Source organism: Kryptolebias marmoratus, linkage group LG6, assembly GCF_001649575.2.
Source record: "Kryptolebias marmoratus isolate JLee-2015 linkage group LG6, ASM164957v2, whole genome shotgun sequence".
NCBI classification, from domain to species: domain Eukaryota; kingdom Metazoa; phylum Chordata; class Actinopteri; order Cyprinodontiformes; family Rivulidae; genus Kryptolebias; species Kryptolebias marmoratus.
Window position 1 is genome coordinate 11,051,872 of NC_051435.1, and position 22,241 is coordinate 11,074,112.

Consider the following 22,241-nt stretch of genomic DNA (forward strand, 5'->3'; position numbering starts at 1 on the left):
CTTAGGAAAAAAGTGAACCCTTAAAAATACTATGAGTAAAAAAGTAAATGAAATTTAATAGGTTAAAGGTGTTGTTGCCTAAAATGTTTCTGATTGATATGGTTGCAAATTAAAAAAAAAAAAATCAAGCCTGCCTATGATGGATTTTGACATTCTCTAAATTTATTATTCTTTAATTATAATTTTTTTTCAAAGAGGATCACCTTGTAACTTGTTTTGATAATTAATATTAATATAGTTCAAGTATCTTTTTCTTTTTTTTTTTTAGTGAGACTATGTCAGATACCTGTGAGTAGTCAGTATCTTTTCTGCAGCAGACAACAGCAATCTTTGTTTGGAGAATCTGAAAAATAATTTTCATTAACAAGTTTAGCTACCAGCTAGTCAGACTGGGGGCCAATTTCAGAGCGGAAAACAACTTCAACCTTAAAAATGTTTTAGGCAATCAAGCAATCGCTATGCCTGTTTATACAGCATCACTTGCTTAAACCGGTTCTGTTTAACACATACATACAGTAAATGTCTAAAGCAAAGGCAACATGGTGTAAAGGTTCTTAATAAATTTACAACAAAGTTTTCACATGAACTGCACACAACCCTACTTAAAAAACTTAACTATTTCTGTAAAGTCATATGCATATTATTACTTTATACATGGTCAAATTTAGCTTCTTTATGTCAAAAACTGCTTATGCTTTAATGTGAGTCATTACATGTTTTCAGTACATGTTTAGCTTTGGAATATACAATGCAGGAAATCATGCTTAGACTTGAAAAACAAGTTTCCCACCACGTATGGTCACATTATTGACCAAAAATAACATTGTCTGTTGTGTAAAGCACCAGTAGTCATTTATTATACAGTCTTTTTATACACTGTCTTTCAAAAAAATAGCAATAATGATAATAATGATGACAACAAAATAAGGATGAGCTGTGTCCCACAATGTGAGATCCACCCTCTCTTCATTATTTTTCTTTAAGGCACAGGACCAATGGGAGTTTTTGTCCAGAACCCAGAGTTAAGGTGCTCGTAGGCCTCGCTGGAGTCTGCTGAGTTGCCGGTTCAGAGGGTGATTCATGTACAGTGGTGCTTGAGCTTGCAGGGGAGGACCCCACGGTTGAGCTGGTAAAACTCCACCAACTGGATCAAGTCAGTAAATCTTGTTTGGCCGTCGTCTAAACTGTGGAACACCTCCCCGTCATCATCCACCTACAGGGAAACAAATACAACACTTGTGTGTGTGCAAATCAGTGCAAATCAAGACCTTTCACACAAGAGAAACGTGATTTTTTTTTTGTTAGCGTGAGGGTTGAAAAAAATGATCATGAAACTTTTGAGTTCTGTGCAGAAGTTACTTCAGATGTTTGAATCTTTTTTTTTTAAAGTTCCATCGAGGGATCTGATCTAATCCATCCCAGATTTATCCTACAGTACATATCAACGACTTCAAACACACAGTCAAAGTCATATAGATATAAGTTGAGCAAAAAGAACAAAGAGTCCCACACAGATTATCTATATGCCAGAGTCATTCTGGGATTACGTAAAAAGACAGAAGATACAGACAAAACTTAAATACAAGTTCAGTTTATGGAAAGTTTTCTGAAGTTGGGAACAAACTACTTAGCTGCAACAAACTTTGAACAACAGTACATAAAAATTTTGAGTGTGGGAGGATTTGTGGTGTTTTAAAAGCATGTTATGAATCTGTTTAAATTACATTTGAATTCTAAAAAGTCATGCACAGCTTCACGTATTAATATTAAAGGCCTAGCATTCCTTGAAGTAATGGATATATTTTTACTGGCAAAGTTTTAAACAAAGATCTTGTGCGATCAGAGTATATTTTGGGAGGACTCTCAGCTACTGCCACACCAGATTTTATCCCAGTATCTGAAAGGTTGACTGAGTCATAGCCATTTTTGTGTTTGACAAGTTTGGCTAGCCGTGGTGGCCATCTTGAATTGAGCTGACTCCAAAAGTTAATCAGTTATAGGTGTGCGTCTAATGTTTATTTCCTGAGAATTTCATGAAAATCCATCCAGTTTGCTAACAAACAGACAAACACGCTCACACAGGAAGACAAAAACATCAGCATCTGCCTGCTTTTCAGAGGTGGACGATAATAATCACTCGTACTCACTGGTAAGATCTGAAAGTGTTTGATTTTCTGCGTGTGGCAGAGTGACAGAACAAACGTCTTTGGGTTGCTTTGGCTGTCCCTCAGAAGAAACACCCTGAAACAGAATAAAAACAAGCTCATCACTGGAATTCAAGTGAAAGTGAATGCATAAAACCACAACTTTTTGGATCCACTAACATTTTAAAAAGTGATATAGCATAACTGCTTTGTGTGGAAATATTTATGACAGCCAGTTAGAGAATGTTTGCTTCCCTAAAAGGTGATTTTCGGCAAATATATATAAAAAATACTGAAATATTATGGTAATGTAATGCAAAAATACAGCAATGCTGAGTCTATTTTGGGCACTTGTAAAATTGTACTGCCTAAATGCAAAGTCTTTTCTGCTCTATTTGAATGTTTAAAACTGAAATGCCTACAGGTCCAAAGAATGAAAATGTGCAAACAGAAGGAAAACAAACCCATCAACTAGACCCTGCTGGGTAATTAAACGCTGAGCCTCCTCCCGAGACAGTTTGCCGTGGAACCAGGGCTGGGCCAAGTGGATGGCTGATGCAAAGAGATGGTATATTACTATTTTACTTTTGGTCCTATGTTAAGCATTAAAAGAGGAATATCACAAACCTAAATTTGACACTGAGCTCTGAGCGGCGGAGGGGCTCCCATGGCCACTCAGACGGTGGCAGCTTTTCCTCTGAGGGAGAAATGAGTTATTGGAACAATATAACAGGAAATACACAGTTTAGTGCACCTAGTTTAGTGCTCACAATTGCTTGCATCATTAACTTTTCCTTTGCTGTGCTAACCTGCTTCATATGAATACGGTTTGTCCAGGCGAACCGAGGACAGCGAATACATTTTTTCTTCCTTGTCAGAACTTTTAGCAAAGACATTAAACCACGTGGATGTGTTTGTTATAACGCATTACTTTAGGACGAATAAATCTTCTCTTCACTTCATTATCTGCAGAGCGGAAATGAGCGGAAAACAATTATATTTTGACTCACCCTCCATGATAGGCCTTCCTCCACAGCCACAGACAGCACCTCAGACGGGTTCTCGATCACTCGAGTCTTCTGGCCAGAGAAGTCCATGGCCACCAGTGAGCTCTCTGAGATGCTTCTCTGAAACAGGCAAAATATTTATTCCATTATTGCTTCATTTCCTAAAGCCCATTTGGACATAATTGTGATTACAAGAAAACAAACTTTCCTTTATAGACGTTTATAGGCGTAGAAAAAGAAGCAGAGAGACTTTTCCTGCATTGTGGTATCATGTTGCCATCTAGTGTCGGTCTAAAGCAACTCCGTGTTCATCATTTCTAGATGATTCCTGACAGTAAACTCCATTGAAAAGGGATTAAGAGTGGCTTTGGAAAGAATGACACATGGTCACATTTTAGTCCTTTAAGCTGTCATGGAGTGAGTGGCTTTAAATAACTGCACACAAGCTCAAGAAAATTCTTCTTATGAGGATTACCTCAAAGCTTTTAAATTACAACATTCATTCACCGATGCCCCGCCTACTAAGCCTGCAATTTAAAGAAGTGCTTAAAACAAAATGTTTCTTTTTTTTTTTTTTCATTTCAAAGCTCTTCTCATCCTGCCTGACCCACATCTAATGGAGTAAATACACATCATCCTTTTTGATATTTTAGTGCGGAAAAAGTATTCTTCCCAACTAAATCTGAGAACCACACAAAAATCAGCAGCAAAGCTTTGCATCTGCCTGGTTCGCACACCTTCCTATCTTTCTAGCAAATCCTCTTGGCAAGCCTGTTGGGCTCATATGACCCTACGGAGGCAGAGATGAGGAGATGAACTGTCGAATGTGCGAGCAGCTGATCACTGTGTATTTTTAGAAAGCAGCAAGTTCACAAGCACGTTCATAACCATAAATAGATTTTGTTTGCCTTCTCAGTAGAGTCTGAAATTATTTTGGGACACACAACCTACAATAGCACACTGAAGGTGCCTTATTTGTCTTACACAATTGTGTTACTCCTCTGCTATCTTATTTAAACACAGCCACGTGTCCTTACAAGCAGGTGCTAGGTGTATTTTGCAGTTATTAAAATGAGATTACCAGAGTTTTATTTCGCTAAAAATCTACTTGTTGCAGCACAAAAAATACGTTTGAGTGCAAGGATTGTTGGTTTAAAAAGTTAAATAAAATAAAAAAAGTCGTAAAGACTTTATCTAAAGGTCTTTTCACACATGAACGCTGGAGTTATTCCGGAAAATATGCTGACAATATGGTCTGAACCTTTCCTGCGGTGGCTGTTCACATGTGTACTTCACAGCAGGAGGTTTTCTGCAGAAGATGTGCTCTCGCAGCGTGAAGCACGAGGGAGAGGAGTGACTGTCTGCACCTCACAGGAGGTGGAGAAAGCACAGTGTGGAAATGTGCAGTGTTTTCTTTACAGCACACTGGGGATAACAGATGAAGCTCCTGTCTTTGCTGTTAATATTTTTACAAAATATGTTCGAATGCATCCATAATATTGAGAAGCAACATTTAAGCCAAATAAAAAGATGACGAAGCACTCCCTCCCACTAAGTGTTTGTTAATCCAATTGCACACTGACTTACCTGCTCAAGAGTATATTTTGTCCAGTAAGGGCTTTAGCTCCACCTTTTCTCCAAATACGGACACTCCAAATAAGCCCAACAACCTTTTTTTTTTAAATCAGCCTACAAACTTCAGACAGCAGAGGAAGTAGAAGTATATCACTAATATCTGGGGAACCCCTAATTTTTAATAAGTCACCAAGTTTCATAGCTTCATTCTCAATGAACAAATTAACACACACATGATCAAGCATATGACATTTTTGTAAAAAAAAAAAAAATGTATTTCATATTACACCTGAGGTTTAAATTATGTGTTTGTGTAATTACTAGCAGAAGGTTGAGACCAGTTATGTGAGCTTCTTTAAGACCTCGGCCTCCAATAAGCAGTTAATAATGTAACATTTTCAGCTTACCATTGGTGAGGCTTTTTGCTTCTGGTGTGGCTGAATGAAATTTTGATAAAGTCGCATCCCAAACTGAAACGTCAAAAAGTCAACATTATAAATTTGAATAATCACATGTTACCTTAAACACTCTTAACTTAAAATCTTTCCATTTGGGGGTTATGTAAAAGCAATATTGTGTGGCACTATTTTTTTTTTTTTTTTTTTGAACTAGCAGGAGTGACCAATGCTCCAAACTGTTCCATCAGACATCCAGACAATGAACACATGCTGCTTCTGTCAAGTGTGGGAATGCTAATCCAGCATCACTCGATAGTTTCCCTTGACCTCTTTCCAAAGCTAAATCTGATTCTAGCACTGACTCAGCATTCCTCCTCTTAGATATCACCCAGAGTTATTCATCGGCGAGCCAACCTTTAACAAGCGCATGGCTGTGATCCAGCAGGTCTTGGTCTGCTCATCATCTGCACACAGCAGCTTCAAGTCACGAGCTGAGCTGCACTTTGTAGACTGGGGCGAGAGGTTACAAGCAGACACAAAACTTCAATATACTGAGTTGAATTCTACCTCTGCTTCTTTCGCAAAGTTTTAACAATTCTCCTTTTTATGACAGCAGCTGCATGTCAATAGCACTTTACCTTAACGCAGAAGGCACACTCTGTTGGTGCTCCGTGCAGCTTTTTAGCCGATAAAACTGTGTAGACATCACTGTCGCTGAAATCTGCAAAGAATTGGAGATGCCTTGGCTCCTGTGTAACAAGAGGAGGTCAAGGTAAATCAAAAGTGGCAGAGTAATTGTGAATTTTAGATGCAAATATACAAAAAACAAAAGAAAGCATAAATATTAACCTTCAAAATGCTAACTAAAAAAGTAAAAGGGATTACTCTCATTTTTTAAAAGAACTACAGTTTCAGAAATTTCATACTGGTTCATTAAAACACTATTTTATAAACATTAACAGTCCTTTCAATTTTGCTACACATGGTTATTCTGGTAGAAACATGATATTGTTGCAGGAAGTGTCCCATGTCAAAAGATCTGACCTATTGCATCAAGATTTGTTACTTAATTTTCTAATCTGTTCCTTAATGTTAGAAAGAACTGATATAATACAGAACAACGTGAAATTTTCTTTAAAAAGCAGATAGGAGACAATTCTGGGGGAGAAAGGAGGGGGTAGGGAGGGGCTAGCACACATTTGCCACTATTTAAATTTGTATCAAAATCAGAAAATGTTTTTACCTGCATAGTAGAACATAAAGGTTCACATACAACAGAGGTTGAGGCCAGCATATTTTAATTCAAACTGTGTTTTTTGAAATCTAATACATATTATCCATCATTCTGGCAGGTTTTAGTTTAAATATTTAATGAAAAAGGGTAAGTATGGATTCAGACATATTGTGAATAGCTACACTGTGGCCAAAATAACTTTCTAAAAAAAAAAAACTCAAATACTCCCATTGTTCTGCATGCATGTGACACACTGTTCCACATCCTTATTTAAAGTAATGCTTCAGCCATTAATGTCTGCGCTGACTGAACAGCAACATGTTTGACCAAGTCACCAGATGAATAGCAAACACGCCGAGCGAAAAGCGGGCGCCGTACTGAACGTACCTGCTCTCGACAACAAAAGGTCTACTGTTGTAGGAAATGAAAGCAGATGAAAAAGGGTTGTGCTGCCGTGGCCATAGTTAAAGTATAAGCCTCGCTTGTCAGGCAGCTCTGAGGCTGAGGCTGTGGTTTCCACCTTGCTGCAATTGCAGCTGACCTCAACCTGTTCCTTTTTCCTTTTTATAACATAATTAGGACGTATGTACAAATGCACTGGTGGGTCCATAGTTATGTTTTCCAACTTGACAGAAGCTGTTTTTATTCTGAAGACAGTACGTTTAAATCATTTACTGCGAGAAATAAAAATATGTGGAAACTAAAATAGTTTTAGAATTGAAAGTGATATAGTTTTATTTATGAAATTCATGCAATATTCTGTGGAAGACATATTTTAAATACAAACCTTGGAAGTCCCCTTACTGGAGAAATAAAGCCCCGATCTCCGTAAAACAAAGTAGAACTTCCTCCAGGACTTTTTGCTTTGTTCTTTGGCGTGCAGAAACCCATGTATCTCCGGACAAGTGCTGGATTTGAGAAATGTCTGTGTTGGATAGAGAAATATTGTCCACAGATGTGTGTTTTCAGTAAGTTTTAAAAAAAAAATAACAATTTGTGCTGAAAAGTTATAAAAGTGTACAGTAAAAAGAAAAAAAAACTTGCCTCAATAAGCTCAGAGTGATCCACCAGACCGTCAGTTTCAGTGGATATAGAAACCATGTGATCTGGGAAAAATGCCTATGAGTTTGAAAGCAACATCTGCCATTTAACACTTTTGAAGTTTGTTCAATTTTTACATTTGGGGGATATGATTATATTCTGTAAAATGTTGTACGAAACTCACCAGAGGTTTCTTGAAGAATTCATATTTAGCATAATTCTTCCTAAAACATAGTCGACAGTCTGTGTCCATCCCTCCTCCTGACAGCACCTCCATGACATACTCATGATCTTCGATGGTTCTCTCTGAGGGAAACAGGAGGCAAGAAAATGGATCAGAGTTAACTTGTTTTTTGTTTTGTTTTTTTCAAAAAAAAATCACATATATCAGGTGCAACATCAAACTAAAGTTAGAAACAAGTTTAATTGACTTAAGCAGCCATTGCAAAACATTTTATGGAAAAAGTTGGGTAAATTTAAAACAGAGTTTAATCATTACCTTTATATATTCTTCTCCCTTTTTAAAAGTCTCTGAAACCAAACAGTTTGCTATAATCATTTATTTATTTAATCAATGAAGAAAAAACACAAGTGCAGAAGTGTGGGAAATTGCTGGCCCAAGTTTTAAAGCATCATGAGCAGAGCTTTGTTAGCTTTATGACGCTTGTGTAGAAATTTTTCTGTTGTGCGGCTCCAGGTCAGAAAATACACAAGGCTTACATCCATTTTCAACTGAATAAGATATATATTTTAAATGCCTTTTTTTTCTAGAGCTTATTGCAAGAACTATGGTTCACAATAAATGAAAAAACAATGGAAGGGAATGTGTACTTCTGACCATTTATTAAGAAATATTTAACTTATTTGATCAAATCCAAACTGAGAGTTACAAATTTAATTCTAATTTTCCAACTGATCACACAGATAACAGTTTTCATAACATGCTGCCTAAGAAGAAAAACCACATCATACCTATACCCAGTTGTGTGAGGTGTTCAATAAGAGTCCAGCTGTGGTCATCGATGCAGTGATTTTTCAAGACAAACAGCTGGCAGATGTCTCGGGCGGTGACATCAGTGGGGACCTCTACAGCTTTGCTGGTATTATTTTCATCATAAACTTTAATCACCTGAAACAGAAACATTTAATCAAATGCTGTTTTAAACCATTCCCCAAGGCAGGACACTGGGAATGCTTGAAGAGGCATACAGGACTACAATCAGACGCATCAATGAGTCTGTAAAGTAGAGCTAAACATGCAAAGAATACGCAAAGTTATAAAGACTCACACAAACATCTGCCATCAACACAGTGGGATACCAGACTTTTACCAAATAAATCAACCCAAAAGAGGAACTTGTTTGGAGTCGTGACGATGCAAGGGCAACTTTTTGTTCGAAACACAAAAGCAAGAATCAGACGGCGCAGCAAGCGTCTGCTGGAAATCACAGAGTCTCCTCGACTCCCCTGTGTTCCTCTGTGCAACAATAACGCTGAAAGGAGCTGTGTGACAAAACTGCTTATTAGTGCCACACAAAAAAATAACCTCTCCCGACTTCAGACATCTGCATCTTTAGGGCACCCTACCGAATCACCTGCCTGTTTTCCCCACCACTAAGGGTCAATAAGCCAGAAATCACTCAACTCATTAAACAGGAGAGGTGGACAAAAAGCTTCACATGGTTCCAACCCCCTTCTGTTCGCATTCATTTACACACCCGTGACAGGCAGATATTTGTTATCATAAAACCCTGCAAGAGCATAGAAAGCAATTATTAAGGTGCTGGTTAAATATAATGTTAGCTGCAGCAACTCAATCTAAAGTTGTCAGAGTCTGCTATAGTAAGAGTGGAGGTCCAGTTCATATCAAAGGGCTTTTCATTATCTGAGTCACACTTCCTTCAGGCTGGGCTAAAGGAGTCTGACTTTAGTGGAGCGAAAAGAAGCCAGAGCTTTTCAGCGGGCCTGGAGTTTCACTCCTGGGGGTCATTAAGAAATGGATGCCTCAGGTGGTGACATCACCTCTTCGTGTAAATGTTTAAGAGTTTAATCAGCCCAAATGAAGTCTAGGAAGAGATGAAGATGTCTGGTGTTTAATATAGTCAGCACTGAATGACGCAGTAGCCCTGCAGCTCGAGTTTCTGTATTGAACCGCAGCCAAAAAAAAGACAAGAAATTGAAGGAATGCGAGATGCTCGCGGCCCTTTTAGGCCAGAGTGTTAAACTAAAATTATCTTGTAATGAGATTGGACAAAGTTAAGCCTGTTTTGTCAAACCTTATAAATGATATTTGCAATTTTGTGAGATATTTCAAGATCTGTCAGTGCTTTGAGTATGTATAGAGGATGACTCTTAGCTACAACCACATAAAATTTTAGCTCAGTATCTGTAAATTATATCCATTTTATCCAAGTTATAGCCATTTTTGTGCCAGCTAAGGATGATTAGCTGAGGCTACCATCCTGAATTGGGTTGACCTCAAAAGTTAATCAGCAATAGCTGTAGGTGTGACAATATATGATCAAATTAAGCATTGTAAATAAAACCAACTGAGTGATGAGTTTCTTGCACTGATACTCAGCCTTGTGTTCACTGCAGTTCTAAGATATAATAATCAGCACATTTAAAGGGCAGCTGACTAAAATACACACATGCAAAAACAGCACATTCAATTTATATTATCAACAAATCTTAACTCTGTTTACAGCATTGACTGCAGTTTATTGGGCTTCAACAAACAAACCCATACTGTTTCACTCCAAGGGATAAAAAATAATGAGTACTTATTATTTATTATTGGTTGACTTTCCAATAAGGAGCCAGGCAAGATAACTTGTTGTGGGAGCCAATGATGCCTTTATCAGTCAACACCGAGCTGCATTCATTAGCAGTAAACCCAATTCAAACAGGCACATGGTTTTATTTGTAACTGCGCTCATATAACTGGTAAAGTACAAATTCTGTGCTGCAGCACAAAGTGTATTTGAAGTAGATAATACACGACTGGCTGCAAGATTGTGACTTTCTCAGAAAATGGATGGTTCTAATGTTATTTCAGTTTCTACAACATAAATGGCTAAAATTAAATTGTAAAAACAATTGATCTCCTTGTGACTGCCATTTTGTTTGTATCCAAAAATCATAGAAACGGCATCAAGACTGTACAAGTCTGCAGCCCTGTAAACACCACATTACTTTGTTTTTTCAGCTTTTATCAGAGAAAGTTTACTTTATCAAAGTAATCTTTGATAAAGTAAACGTTAACTCTGTATAAGGATGTATGCCTTTAAGGTTGAGTGTAGGGGTTCTGCAATGAAAATGTAAAACGTACATGAGAATTACTCACAAAAAGGTTTCTGCAAGCCATAAAAGTACTCACTGCTCAAAAGACATCTTTTATAAGTAAAATAATAGTGCATTATCTTTATTAACTGTTATTAGGCATTTTTTAATGCTACTTTGAATAATTAGTTAATAATTTGCTCCAATCATTTTATGCATTGACTGTTATTGAAAAAAAAGTGCAAAAAACCTTTTAGAGCACTCTGGTAAACAGCCTCTTTATCTTAAACTCTGTATCATAAAAATAAAAGAAAATTATTACAGTTGAGTAGTTATTAGGTGTGTTTCTGTTCCTATGTGACATTTATTTGGTTTTATCTTCTATCCAAAATGATTTAAAGTCTGTTAAAGATATCCAAACACCCCTGGTTGGAGATTGAAGGACCAACCTTTCCACGGAGAGATGACCACTTCATCATCTGAGCTGCATGATTTTAAATATGTGTTGAACTGATGTTAACTAGCCACTCCTAGTGTTTCATGACCAAGGTCTATCAGAACAAAGTATAAATAAAAGCCATGTTAATTTGATGCCAGCGAAAGTGCTGATCAAAAGAAACGTCTCGCAGAGGTGAGGGGTGAAGCACAGTGTGAAAAGCAGCAGTACGTTACGTACCAAGAAGCCAGTCTGACAAGGCAGAGTATATCCAGATCCTTACTATGCAGCACTAAATATAGTCTCATTGAACACAACCTCCTCTATTAGACCTTCTTATCTCAAGGGCAGTACAGTGTGTGCCATTTTGCCAATTAGCCTCCTAAGGTTGAACCTTGAAGTGTACTCCCACAGCTGTGGTTCTGTCACTGAGCTGCGGTGGTGAAGAGTTGGCCTCCAGCCTTGACTAAGAAAACCCGCAGAAATGTCCTCCCAGTTCCTCGCTGTCAAAACACTGGAAAAACCGACAGTTTCAGATCTCCTACTTTTTTTTAATGGGGCAGACCAGGTGCGACTTCTACCAGCCAGCTGCTAACTGCTAACACCTGTTCACTGCAAGTTACTGGAAAGTAACAGACAAAACTGTGCAGTCAATGTGCAGCAGGAGGTGAATTACAGCAGACAGATGTCGTAAAACAATTGTGATAAGCAAGCAATAAAGTTGGTTCCAGCATTATGTATTAAATAAACAGTTCAGACCTGTTAAAATGGGTTTTATTGAAAAGTTATAAACAATTAATATCTTACTTGTTGTTGATAGTGTTTTGAATAGCTTCAGTTTGGAGAAATGAAGGTTAATTTTGATCGACAAGCCAATACCTAAAGTGGATTCATGCCACCTTTTTATAGCACTTCATAGGAATACTGTTTTATAAACCTTTAGATTGCTAACAATTGTTCTGACACACAAATTAAGATGTGCCCCAGGCTTGTCAGGAAGTGCTACAGCTAGCTGCTGCTATATGTGGTTGCAAACAATCACAGAGTTCTGTGTAAATAGCTGTTTAATACAAAAGTGACAGTAATGTAAAGGTTCATTAAAAAACACTGAAATTTTGGATATTAGAGTTATTTTAAGATGACAGAAATCAAATTTTGGTCTTGACCCTTCTCAGACTAGCCATTAGCTCGTCATTGTGATCAGAGTTAAACTGTGTTTTTTTGTTCAAAGTGTTATCTACGACAGGTAAGATATTAATTGATCGATTTTTCTATAACTTTAAAATGGTTCCTTAGGGTTATGATGTGACACATGGAGAGCACATTTTTTTGACTGTTTTATTCATTTATTTCTGTAGAATATTTTCAGATTTTTATAATACGTATGTATTGAGAATATTTTGAAATTTACTTTTAAAGAAGTGTTAGAGTTAAGCTTCAATGTTAAAGAAAATGGGCAAGAAAGCAAATAAATAAGTCATTTGTCTAACAGAAGTGGAGCATTTTGTTGGATTTATTTTAGAGTTTTACATTTCATTTTTGTAGCACCGTGTTTGTGAACACTTGAAACCAAGTACCATACGTCAGAAAACACAACACTGTCAGTTACTTTAAAATCTTATGGGATTTCCTTGCTTTTCTAAATCAGCACTTAAACTTCTCAGTGCAGAAGACATATTTACTGTATATCTCCACGCTTTATGAGAGGAGGCTGAATTCTGACATTATAGTGGAATCAGTTGTTTACAATAGTTTTATGGTAAGCTCTGTCAAGGACTCAGCGTAAAGCTAATCACAGACAGAAAGTGTTTATTTAGAACAAAAATGCGAGTATTAAAGATGTATCTAAACAGAAACATTTTTGAATCAGTGAGTCTTTATAAATGCTTTCATGGACCTCATTCAGCACCACTCAAAAGTTTAGAGCAGGGGGAGCAGTCATTTGCTTTTACAGGAAAAAAAAAAGTAGTATTCTATCTAACGCAGAGAAAATTCATGTTTGGCTCTTACCCGCTTCTGCAGACAGAGAGGTGTGATGGCAGGCAAGGTGACTCTTCTTGCATGGAAATTCATGCTTCTGCCTTACACGTGCAATCAACTACGAGCTGAACATCCATCCATACAGTAACGGAACCTTTGGTATCGAGTAGAGTTAGTTTTAAGACATCAGTGACTAACTTATACAGTAGAATTGATCAAAGACAAGTTTCTTTCTGCATATTAATCCTACTGTATCCTACAGAAACGCCTGCTGAGTGAGCGTCCTCAGACAGAAAGTGTGAGAAACGAAATTGTGCTGCCTCCCCACAACACAAACTCCTCCTTTGTCCTTGGAAATGTTAAACCTCTTTTCCTTTTCCTATCTTTTTTTTTTATAAAAGGAAACTTTGATAAAACAAAACACATAAAAAAAATTCTCATGGTGAGAGGAGTTGATGTAAACAATGCAAAGCCAGAGAGACCTCATAAATTATAATGATATAAAAAACCCACAAAATTTCACATGTATCAAACAGTTTGGCTGATTTTGTCTCCAGACATGATGCATTTCACAAAGCAAACATTATTTAGTGTGTTCATGACAGGTTTTATACAATTAGGTAAGCTTCGAAACTCAGATATAAAACTAAAACCACATTAAGAATCTACAGCACACATCAGCTGGTTTAATTCTGTTTTTATTAGTTAACAACAGTGCATTTATTGAATTATTGTATTATTGACACTTGTTTTGATCAGCTGTAGAAGCAGCAACAAGGCTTGTCCACTAGAAACACCTAATAAAATGCTCAAACACATACTTCAGCACACCTTACAGAAAAACATTCTTAGATTTGTCATACAGGAACTTGCTGGTGTCAGTGTGTTCCTAGTATCCAATGTTAACCATGCATCAGTTCATACTGTTTATTTAACTATAATTACTTACTGCACATAAACATATTGTCTATAAACAACCTGTAAAGCTGGAATTGTCTATTACCAACCAGAAAATGGCATGCTGGCTTTACCCACTGTCTGCTGATCTGTGTAAATTCTGCCATCTACTGCACTACTTCCTGTACATATTGCTCTCTTTTCTACTGTTAAAGATACTGTTCAAAATTTCACTTTTTCATTCTTCTGCTATATGTTTTTCCTGATTGTTGCAACTTTTTATTTTTATACACTGTTCTCCCAGGAAGCTGTTTGGCCCAGAGAAGGGAGGCAGTGTTCCAGTCAGAGGGTCAGGGGTTCAATTCCCAGCTCCAGCAGCTTGCTGAAGTGTCCTTGAGCAAGACACTGAACCTCATGCTTATCTGCATATGAGTGAAATGTAATCTATCTATCTATCTATCTATCTATCTATCTATCTATCTATCTATCTATCTATCTATCTATCTATCTATCTATCTATCTATCTATCTATCTATCCTGTCAGTACAATAATTTAAAAGTATTTTATTTTATTATGATCATCATCACCAGTAAATTAAAGAAAAGGCACTTAGTGCAGAAAAAAGAAAAGGAAAAAAGCAGAGAGGACATAAAGTGAATTATAATTCAAAAGCAGTTCCCAGTTCTATAGCAACAACTCCCATCTGTTTTACTGGAAAATAAGTCTAAAAAAGCCTGGTAATTACCAGTTTGTCATTTTTACACCGTGCCCTTAGCCACAAGAGAAATGAAATTAATAGTGTGATAAAGACCACAAACAAAACTCTGTGGGCTCCAACATGATTTTTTTTTTAAATAATGTGCACATTTATTTCCAAACAAAATATAAAAAAGGCTAATCTTTTATTAAATTACAGGCTACCTTTAATTGTCGAGTGAATATAAATGTTCCGGTTCACTCGGTAAGCTGGAGGGGTGTCCTACAGAGATAAAACAGATACATTGTATGACTCATATCTTTAATGGGTACTTGTTAAAGATTAGAAAATTACTTTTCAAAATGTGCATGGCTCCATGTTTCGTTTATGTTTCCACACATCATCGTATTTTGCAGTCATTTTTGCAGAGCTGAATGTGGAACAGAACTGAGCTCCCACTAAACTCATGAGAACAGACGGGGTAAGGGAAGCCTCCCACAACAGGCTTCAATCTTTATCTGGAAACACGGCGCACTGATTTGTGAAAGCACAGACAAGTAGACGCTGCTGGCTATCACACGACTAAAATGAATAGGAATTAATGGAGCCAGAACGATAACACAGTCTCCACAGCTCCCATAACAAAGCTACCTCCAGAAACATTGTCCTTGACCATAGCAGATTCAATCAGGACCCCCCCTGCAAACTTCATCAGCAACAAGAGGGGCAGTGGAACGTATAAGAGGGTGACAAATTAAAAGAAATACCTTAACCACTGACCCCTACAGTAGGAGGATTTGGTGGTTTTGTTTATGCTATCTGGGGCTTAGTTTTTTGGTTACATTAGAGATAAAGAGTCTCTGCAAATAAATTTCCAACTTGTTTTGATTAATTCACCTTTATTCACTGATGAAACATTTCTTTTTAATTAAGAAAAGGAATGTTCAGTTCCAGTGATGACAAATAAATCCTCTGTAAAAAAACTTAACTAAATATTTTGATGGGGGTTAGAAAGAGCTGAGTCTAATTAAAGATTTAAATTTCCTTGAAGGAATGCATATCACTCACCGCCTAAGATCACCTTATACGTATATGCTGAAACACGATGGAGCTGTTATGGCGTGTCCTGTTTTCCCTAATCTAATGCAGTATCAGAGTATGTTTGGGGGATGACTCTCAGCTACTACCACATCAAATCTATTCACTGCTGCAGACCTGTGGTTTCTGCTGTAATGTTCAGGCAAGTCATCTGTTTTCTGCAGCAGTGTCTGGTGTCAACTATTCTGATTTAAGTGTCTGATTTTTCAGTTATAGAAATCATAAATAAAGTGGATACAACATCTTAATTTGAGAGTTTATTGTTTCTAGAACAACTTTTTGTTGGAAATGTCTCATTTGCAGCTGCACAAAATATTAAAAAAAAGATAAAGCCATACAGATGGTTCTCAATACGCACCGATAGAGATCAAATCTGGACAGACCACAACCAAAAAGGACATTTGAGAAGACTGGTTGGCACTTTTCCATTACAGAAAAGATCAGATAGTGGGTGAGGGGATGAGTGCTGCACTTTTGGAACAATGATGTCACTGGTTTCTTGAGTGCCTGTAAAAGGAGGTCATAACCCAGTGCCACAGGGACAGTGACACGAAAACAGCTGTTCGGACTGACATGCTGCCTTTTGTCTTCCCGAGAATGCTGGTGAAAATAAGTGAGAGGCTGTCGAGCTCATGAGGTCCAGGCCTCACCAGCAGCATACACAAGGATCACTTAAGGATCTACTTACAAGAGATTGTTTTGGACTGAGGTCAACCGGAAAGCATTTCCCCTTTACTTAAAACTCGATTGTTCTTGCAAATTCTTAAGCTCTCTTTGAACAAAATTTGACTGTCACTTAAAAAGGTAAAGGCATTTTCATACTTTCAGTGGAGACTGTTTAATTTCTAAGAATCAAGCCATACTGCTACAGCACACAGAAAGATACATATACAACTTTGATTGGACTCTTCTGCAGCCGAGGCTTAAAATGTGCAACTTTTCTGAATGTATTTTTCTTGTCAGCAACACTCAGTCTCTAACACCAGTGATAGCTGCTGGTAAGAGCAGAGCGCTGTGATTCCAAACTCGCCAGAGAGTCGAGGTTGTTAGCTGCCTGCCGTTGCTGCAAAAGCATACACACACAGACACACAGACAATAAAAATACTAGAAACATCAAATTAACTCAGTCCTACAATACAGGAGCTTGCATCCAAGAAATATATTGTCATTGATTAACTGTACTGGTTCAACAACCCTGCAGAATGTAGAAATAAAATCAGCCCTGAAGCTCATACGCATCTGAAACAGACCTATAATTTTTAAATAATGAATGTGAGTGAACTATTTGTTCTAAGTTATTTTTATCATTATATCTGGGCAAAATCCATAATGGAAATCATAAGGTCATCCGCTGGGGACAAATAAACAGCACCTTTAAAGTGCCTGCACTACTCGGAATCCTGTTAATTTGTCTTTTTAAAAGCTGTTAGTTTATCTAGCTAACACAGCAACACACAAAGAAGTTCTCCCCTTGAGGCTTGTACAAAATGTATTTTCAGTAAAATAATATTTTCATAACTGCAACAATGTGGATGAAACTGAAAATGATAATGAATCATGGCATCAATGCTGAAAATATATAGTATGTAACTTAAAAAAGTTCTCATTGATCTCATATCAATGGGTTTACCGAATGAAAGCCCTGGGATTTACCCTTGCAGATTCCTTGTTCCAAATCTGCGTTGCTCCATCATTAAAGTGTTTTCCTTCAAATGTTACAGTAGGTTCAGCAGTGTGGAGCGGTAATGAAACCAAAGAGCCCCGTGTGTATCTTAGACACATTACTGACTTTGTCACAACAGCAGCATTTGATAGGAATTTCCACAGCTAAAGAACACAAAAAAACCACATTTTTCTTTTGGATGACTGATTAAAATAATACGTTTTATAGAGATTTAGAGGGTCTTGTTTTTAAGCTAGTCATCTCAAAACAAGGGCAGGAGTCTGTGTCAACAGGCAGCTGTTTTAAGACGGAAACCCATTTCTTGACTTTTGTGGCTTTTTTCTCAAGCAATTTCTGTTGTTGGAGTAAGCATCAGCATGGCTTAAGTCACTTTTCTAACACTTGTGTTTATTCAAAAACCACTAACAACAACGTGAACTGATTTTTATATTATTTGCAGTGTACTATATTTCAAAGAGTATGGTTAAAGGGCCATATAGGAATTTCACCAGGCTGGGTGGTGCCACAAAAGCCCTTTAACACAAAAGACAAAGAGTATAATCGATGCAAAACATTGCAGGACCTACATAAGAAATTATTGCTGCTCATTTGCAGCTATTTATGTGTCAAAACAATTACCACAAAATATGATTTTCACAACTCTGAAGTACAGTCGAACCCCAGATTGTTTGTTTTTTTGTGTAGAAAGTCAGGTACTAATATTGTGAACTGCGAAGGACAAAGGCAGGCAGGGATTAGCAAACAGACAACTGGTTTTTAAAAGTAAAAGAAAACACCATGTACTAAAAACAACCAGAACTGGCTGAACATCAGGATCATGGTGAAAGCTTGTCAAGCACAAGTACATACTTCCCAGCATTCAGTGCATGATAATCACACACCCTGTGCTAAAACAAACAGCAGAGCTGTGGGCAGTAAGCCAGGTATTTCTTGGGTAAACCATCAAATTATTAAGTTTCAAATATAACATCTACAGGTAGTATAACGTCTCACTTTGCTTATTCATTTTCATATTGCTTTGTGGCCACTGTATGTCAGTAAAAGCCAGTATTTTCACAAGTAAAAAACATGCAGATTATCTGACCATCCTGACACAGCATTTACCTCCCCACTGCCACTAATTTCCATACTTGTAAAACCAGTTCAACCATCCATGCATCCTGAGGTTTCAAACAAAATCACAAGTCAAACACTGTAGCTATCCATGCAAGTTCAGAAATATCCTGCAGTTGTTTTCTGGCTCTTGCTCCAATTACTCTGCCGCCTGAAGCAAACAGTCCTCATTTAGTTAAATTTGTGCCTTAAGTACTGTAAATAGGACACTCACCTGAGTTGCACTAGTTTTTGTCCATGGTAACAAGCATTCGGAGACGAGGGGGCAGAGGGTTGAAGGGAGAAGCTCGGGATAGGGCTTCGGAACAGGAGAAGATAAGGAGCCGTCCGCCTCTCTGGCACTCCTAAAACACAGCAGCGCGCACACACAAGAAAGAAAAAGACATGAGCAGATTTTAGATTTTATGCATTAGTGTTGAAGATATTGCTCAGTTCTTTTTAAAGCCATGTCTGTTTCAGCTTAATTTCCAACAATCAATGAGAGAACTACTGCTGTTGCATTTATAGTAACAGTAACACAAAAAAGTGTTCAGCCTGATTAAATAAATACTTTTAATTTACATTTGGTCTTTAAAACAGATTGACACGGACAAAATATCACTTTTGCAGAAATGGGGTTAGTGAGAAACTGCGACAAGTATTTTTGCATAGACACCCCCCTCCTGCTGTGAACTACCTGGTGGCACGCCCACTCACACTAACAGACTTTTGATAAAACAGCAGATAAGGCAAATAGGATCAGCCTCTGACATTCAATAAATAAAAAAAAAATTAAATAAATAAATGAAAACACTGTACCTTAGCAGGTCTTTAATAAATGCAACTTTGAAGGGTGCAGTGTTAAAAAATGGAAAAATGCTTTGTGCTTAGAAAAAAAATACTAAAGTTTGTGAACAAAACTGATCTTTGGCAGCATCACCGTCCTTTATGATGAGGTGAGACAGAGTTAGATCTTGCAGATTAGAAGTGCTGTTTATTGACTGACAGTTTCTTCATTCCTCTTTTTCTAAGTCAACAAACTGTCTCTCTCAAACCGCCAGGCGCTTGTTTTCAGGTTTTTAAATGCATAGCCAGAACAACAGATTTTGCTTCATAAACAACAGCAGCTTTACATTTTCTGATGGGTTCCCGTGAACACAAACACTCTACTATTCAAATAAGGCAGCTCATATTATAAAAAGTAAAGTATGAAATGCTATTTTTTAAATTTTAGTTAAGTGCATTTATCATGATAGCCTCTTATAAGTAGCCTTGTGGTGTTCTCTCCAAATTAAAAAATAGTCGTACCTGTTCCCCGGACACAGCTTGGTCCCAGTCTCCTGAGCATTTGGTGCTAGTAAAGGATCTTGAAGTGGGATGAGGGCTGGGCTGGGAAAGCCACTCACATTACCCTTCCCACCGTGAAAAATCTCTGCTTTCTGTCTGAGCCTTCCAGAAGTGTGTATCTTCTCCAGTGTTTTATTCATATCACTGGTGTGGGTTGGCTAAATCCAAGGCATCATCTGGAGGGAACAGGAGAGACGAGCTGCCGGACTGGAGAGCGTGCCCGGTTGGAGCAGGCTCTTCTGCTCGCAGCTCAGCAGTGCATACACACACACACACACACACACACAAGTTTTTCTGGCTCATCTGCTGCCCACAGGGCTGGGACTGTGAGGCAAAATGATCCCTCCTACCCAAACATGATCCACCACAATAAAGATATTTTTAAACACAATGACTCTCAAAACAGACATCCTTGTTATGACCCCTTGATTAATGTATATATATATTTTTTAAAAGATCAACTCTTTGTTGCGTCATTCATAGTTTTAATTTGCAAGCAGGAAGGCAGAGATCCTGCAGACAAAGAACTTGAACAAAAGAGTTGATAATGAGTTCATGGACTTTGTACGGGATCTGCACTTTAAACTTACTCCACGGCATACTGTAGGTGGTTGTAAAGAGTAGCCAGACAGAGAAGCAGACTGGTTGTGTAGCTGACTGTGTCACTCAGTTACAGGCTCCACATGGGGGATGGTTAAGATGATAACATCATTTTGAAAGGTAATGTGTAACAGACCCTGACCAGGGAAGATTTAGACCGACAGGCAGCATACAGTAAAAGACAGTAAACAGAGGCATGGGCTACTTCCTCACAGTATGGTCAGTAAGACATGCTGCACAGATGCTTTTAATTTAAACTCAGAAAAAAATCCCCATGTAATGAAATTAATAAAAGAAAACAAGCTTTCAACATAAAAGCACTTGATTGAAGATGACTTATTTGTGCAAACAAGTCTCTGTCTTTGTGTCTATTATTATATACTTTTTCCCCACATGCTTTAGCTTCACAATGACCCAACGTTTAGGCTGCCTTTTTAGAAATACATACACAACAACAAAGGCCTGAACAGGCATTTTCTTGAAAGCATGCTTAGGAGGCCATTTTAAGACTCCCGAGCAGATTTTTATTTTTACATGTGCCTGAAATGCTTCAGCCACTATCTCACTTAAAGACTCATCTAAGCTGCTTTATTATTTTTTTAACCAAATTTAGTAGAGCTTGTATCCAAAACTTTTCTGTACCCATCAAAGTTTCTGTATATATCACTAATTATAAGTTCATCTACACCACTTTCAGTAAAACAGGCCCGGATTTTGTGCATAAAACACTGAGCTTTCATTTTCAGCCTTTAGAGCATGTAAAATAACCAACTCTTGAAAATTCATCACCTTTTTTGTTGTAATTGTTTAAACATTGATCTACTTGTTATTGCCCGCTGCCCAAAGCAAGAGGCAGTAATGATTTTGCCCGTGCATGTGTGTGTTTATTTGTAACTGGACAGATTTCAATGACTGTCAGAAAGTAATCATTGGATGTACATCTACAACTGGTTAACTCTTGGAGTCGAGGATTGTCACCACAGTTAAATGAGCATAGCAAAACACAAAAATGTCTATAATTCAGTCAGTTTTACAGATATCAAGCCAATTTTGTTGCGGTAGTAGCTGAGAGTCATCCTCAACACATTCTCTGAGCAAAATCTCACATTGTCGCATGAGATTGTGCTTAATGTCATTTAAGTTTAACCAGGTTGGCTGTAATTCTGTCACTTTTCATAATGAAATGATCCTAAGTTTAAAACTAACCTAGTCCTTTGAAGAATGCTAGGCTTTTATTTTTGTATTCAGTATAAACTTTTACTTTTTTTATTACATCTAAAGAAACTAATCATTTTTTTGATCAAAAACACCATTTTAAGGCTAAGCTGAACATTACAGTAATACAGTGGTCTGTGCAAGATTAAAATGGAAAACAGGCAGCAAATGTAAGAACTCCATTTATCTAAACTGCGCCTGTTCAAGCAGCTGTCTACAATAGGTGAGATAATACCTGCTCAAAACCTTTCATAGAATCCCATTTCACAAGATCTGATCTCTTACAATGTTCATTCTTACAAAGCTTTCCTAATTAAATAAAAAAAACAAACCATCTTTATGCCTCCTTAGGTGGTTTTCAGTACAAGTCTGAGGGTTATATTGTGTTGTTTACATCAACATGTTTTTGGGTCACACAGCCAGGATATTGTTAGTCTGTAGGACCTAATTTCAGCACTTTGTGAAGGAAAGCAGTAAAAAAAAATGTTTTCCTGCAAGCGAAAGGAATGATG

The 22,241-nt window shown here is 37.4% G+C and overlaps 1 protein-coding gene across 3 annotated transcripts; it reads right to left on the reverse strand.

Moving 5' to 3' along the window:
- Positions 1 to 203: 203 nt before the first annotated feature.
- On the reverse strand, positions 204 to 22,124 carry grb14 (growth factor receptor-bound protein 14). Of its 3 annotated transcripts, XM_017424398.3 has the most exons (14): positions 19,876 to 22,124; positions 18,803 to 18,932; positions 8,372 to 8,528; positions 7,584 to 7,705; positions 7,403 to 7,477; positions 7,146 to 7,283; positions 5,763 to 5,873; positions 5,539 to 5,634; positions 5,134 to 5,196; positions 3,155 to 3,271; positions 2,772 to 2,841; positions 2,609 to 2,696; positions 2,148 to 2,241; positions 204 to 1,213 (listed from the first exon to the last, which is right to left on the reverse strand). In XM_017424398.3, the coding sequence occupies exons 1-14, from the start codon at positions 20,052 to 20,054 to the stop codon at positions 1,079 to 1,081; spliced, it is 1,575 nt and encodes a 524-aa protein (XP_017279887.1). In that variant the 5' UTR covers positions 20,055 to 22,124; the 3' UTR covers positions 204 to 1,078. The 3 variants fall into 3 exon arrangements, with proteins under 3 accessions (XP_017279887.1, XP_017279891.1, XP_037831983.1); XM_017424402.3 differs by lacking the exons at positions 18,803 to 18,932; positions 19,876 to 22,124 and adding an exon at positions 7,899 to 7,930 and having other exon boundaries at positions 8,372 to 8,461; XM_037976055.1 differs by lacking the exons at positions 204 to 1,213; positions 2,148 to 2,241; positions 2,609 to 2,696; positions 2,772 to 2,841; positions 3,155 to 3,271 and adding an exon at positions 3,279 to 3,516.
- Positions 22,125 to 22,241: the final 117 nt, after the last annotated feature.

Coding starts and splice junctions, on each gene's coding strand:
- grb14 (XM_017424398.3), bottom strand. CDS start 20,054: ATGAATAAAACACTGGAGAAGATACACACTTCTGGAAGGCTCAGACAG. Junction 5,874..7,145: donor CCAGTAAGGGGACTTCCAAG/GTTTGTATTTAA, acceptor CTTGTTACACAG/GAGCCAAGGCATCTCCAATT. Junction 5,635..5,762: donor AGTGTGCCTTCTGCGTTAAG/GTAAAGTGCTAT, acceptor CTCTCGCCCCAG/TCTACAAAGTGCAGCTCAGC.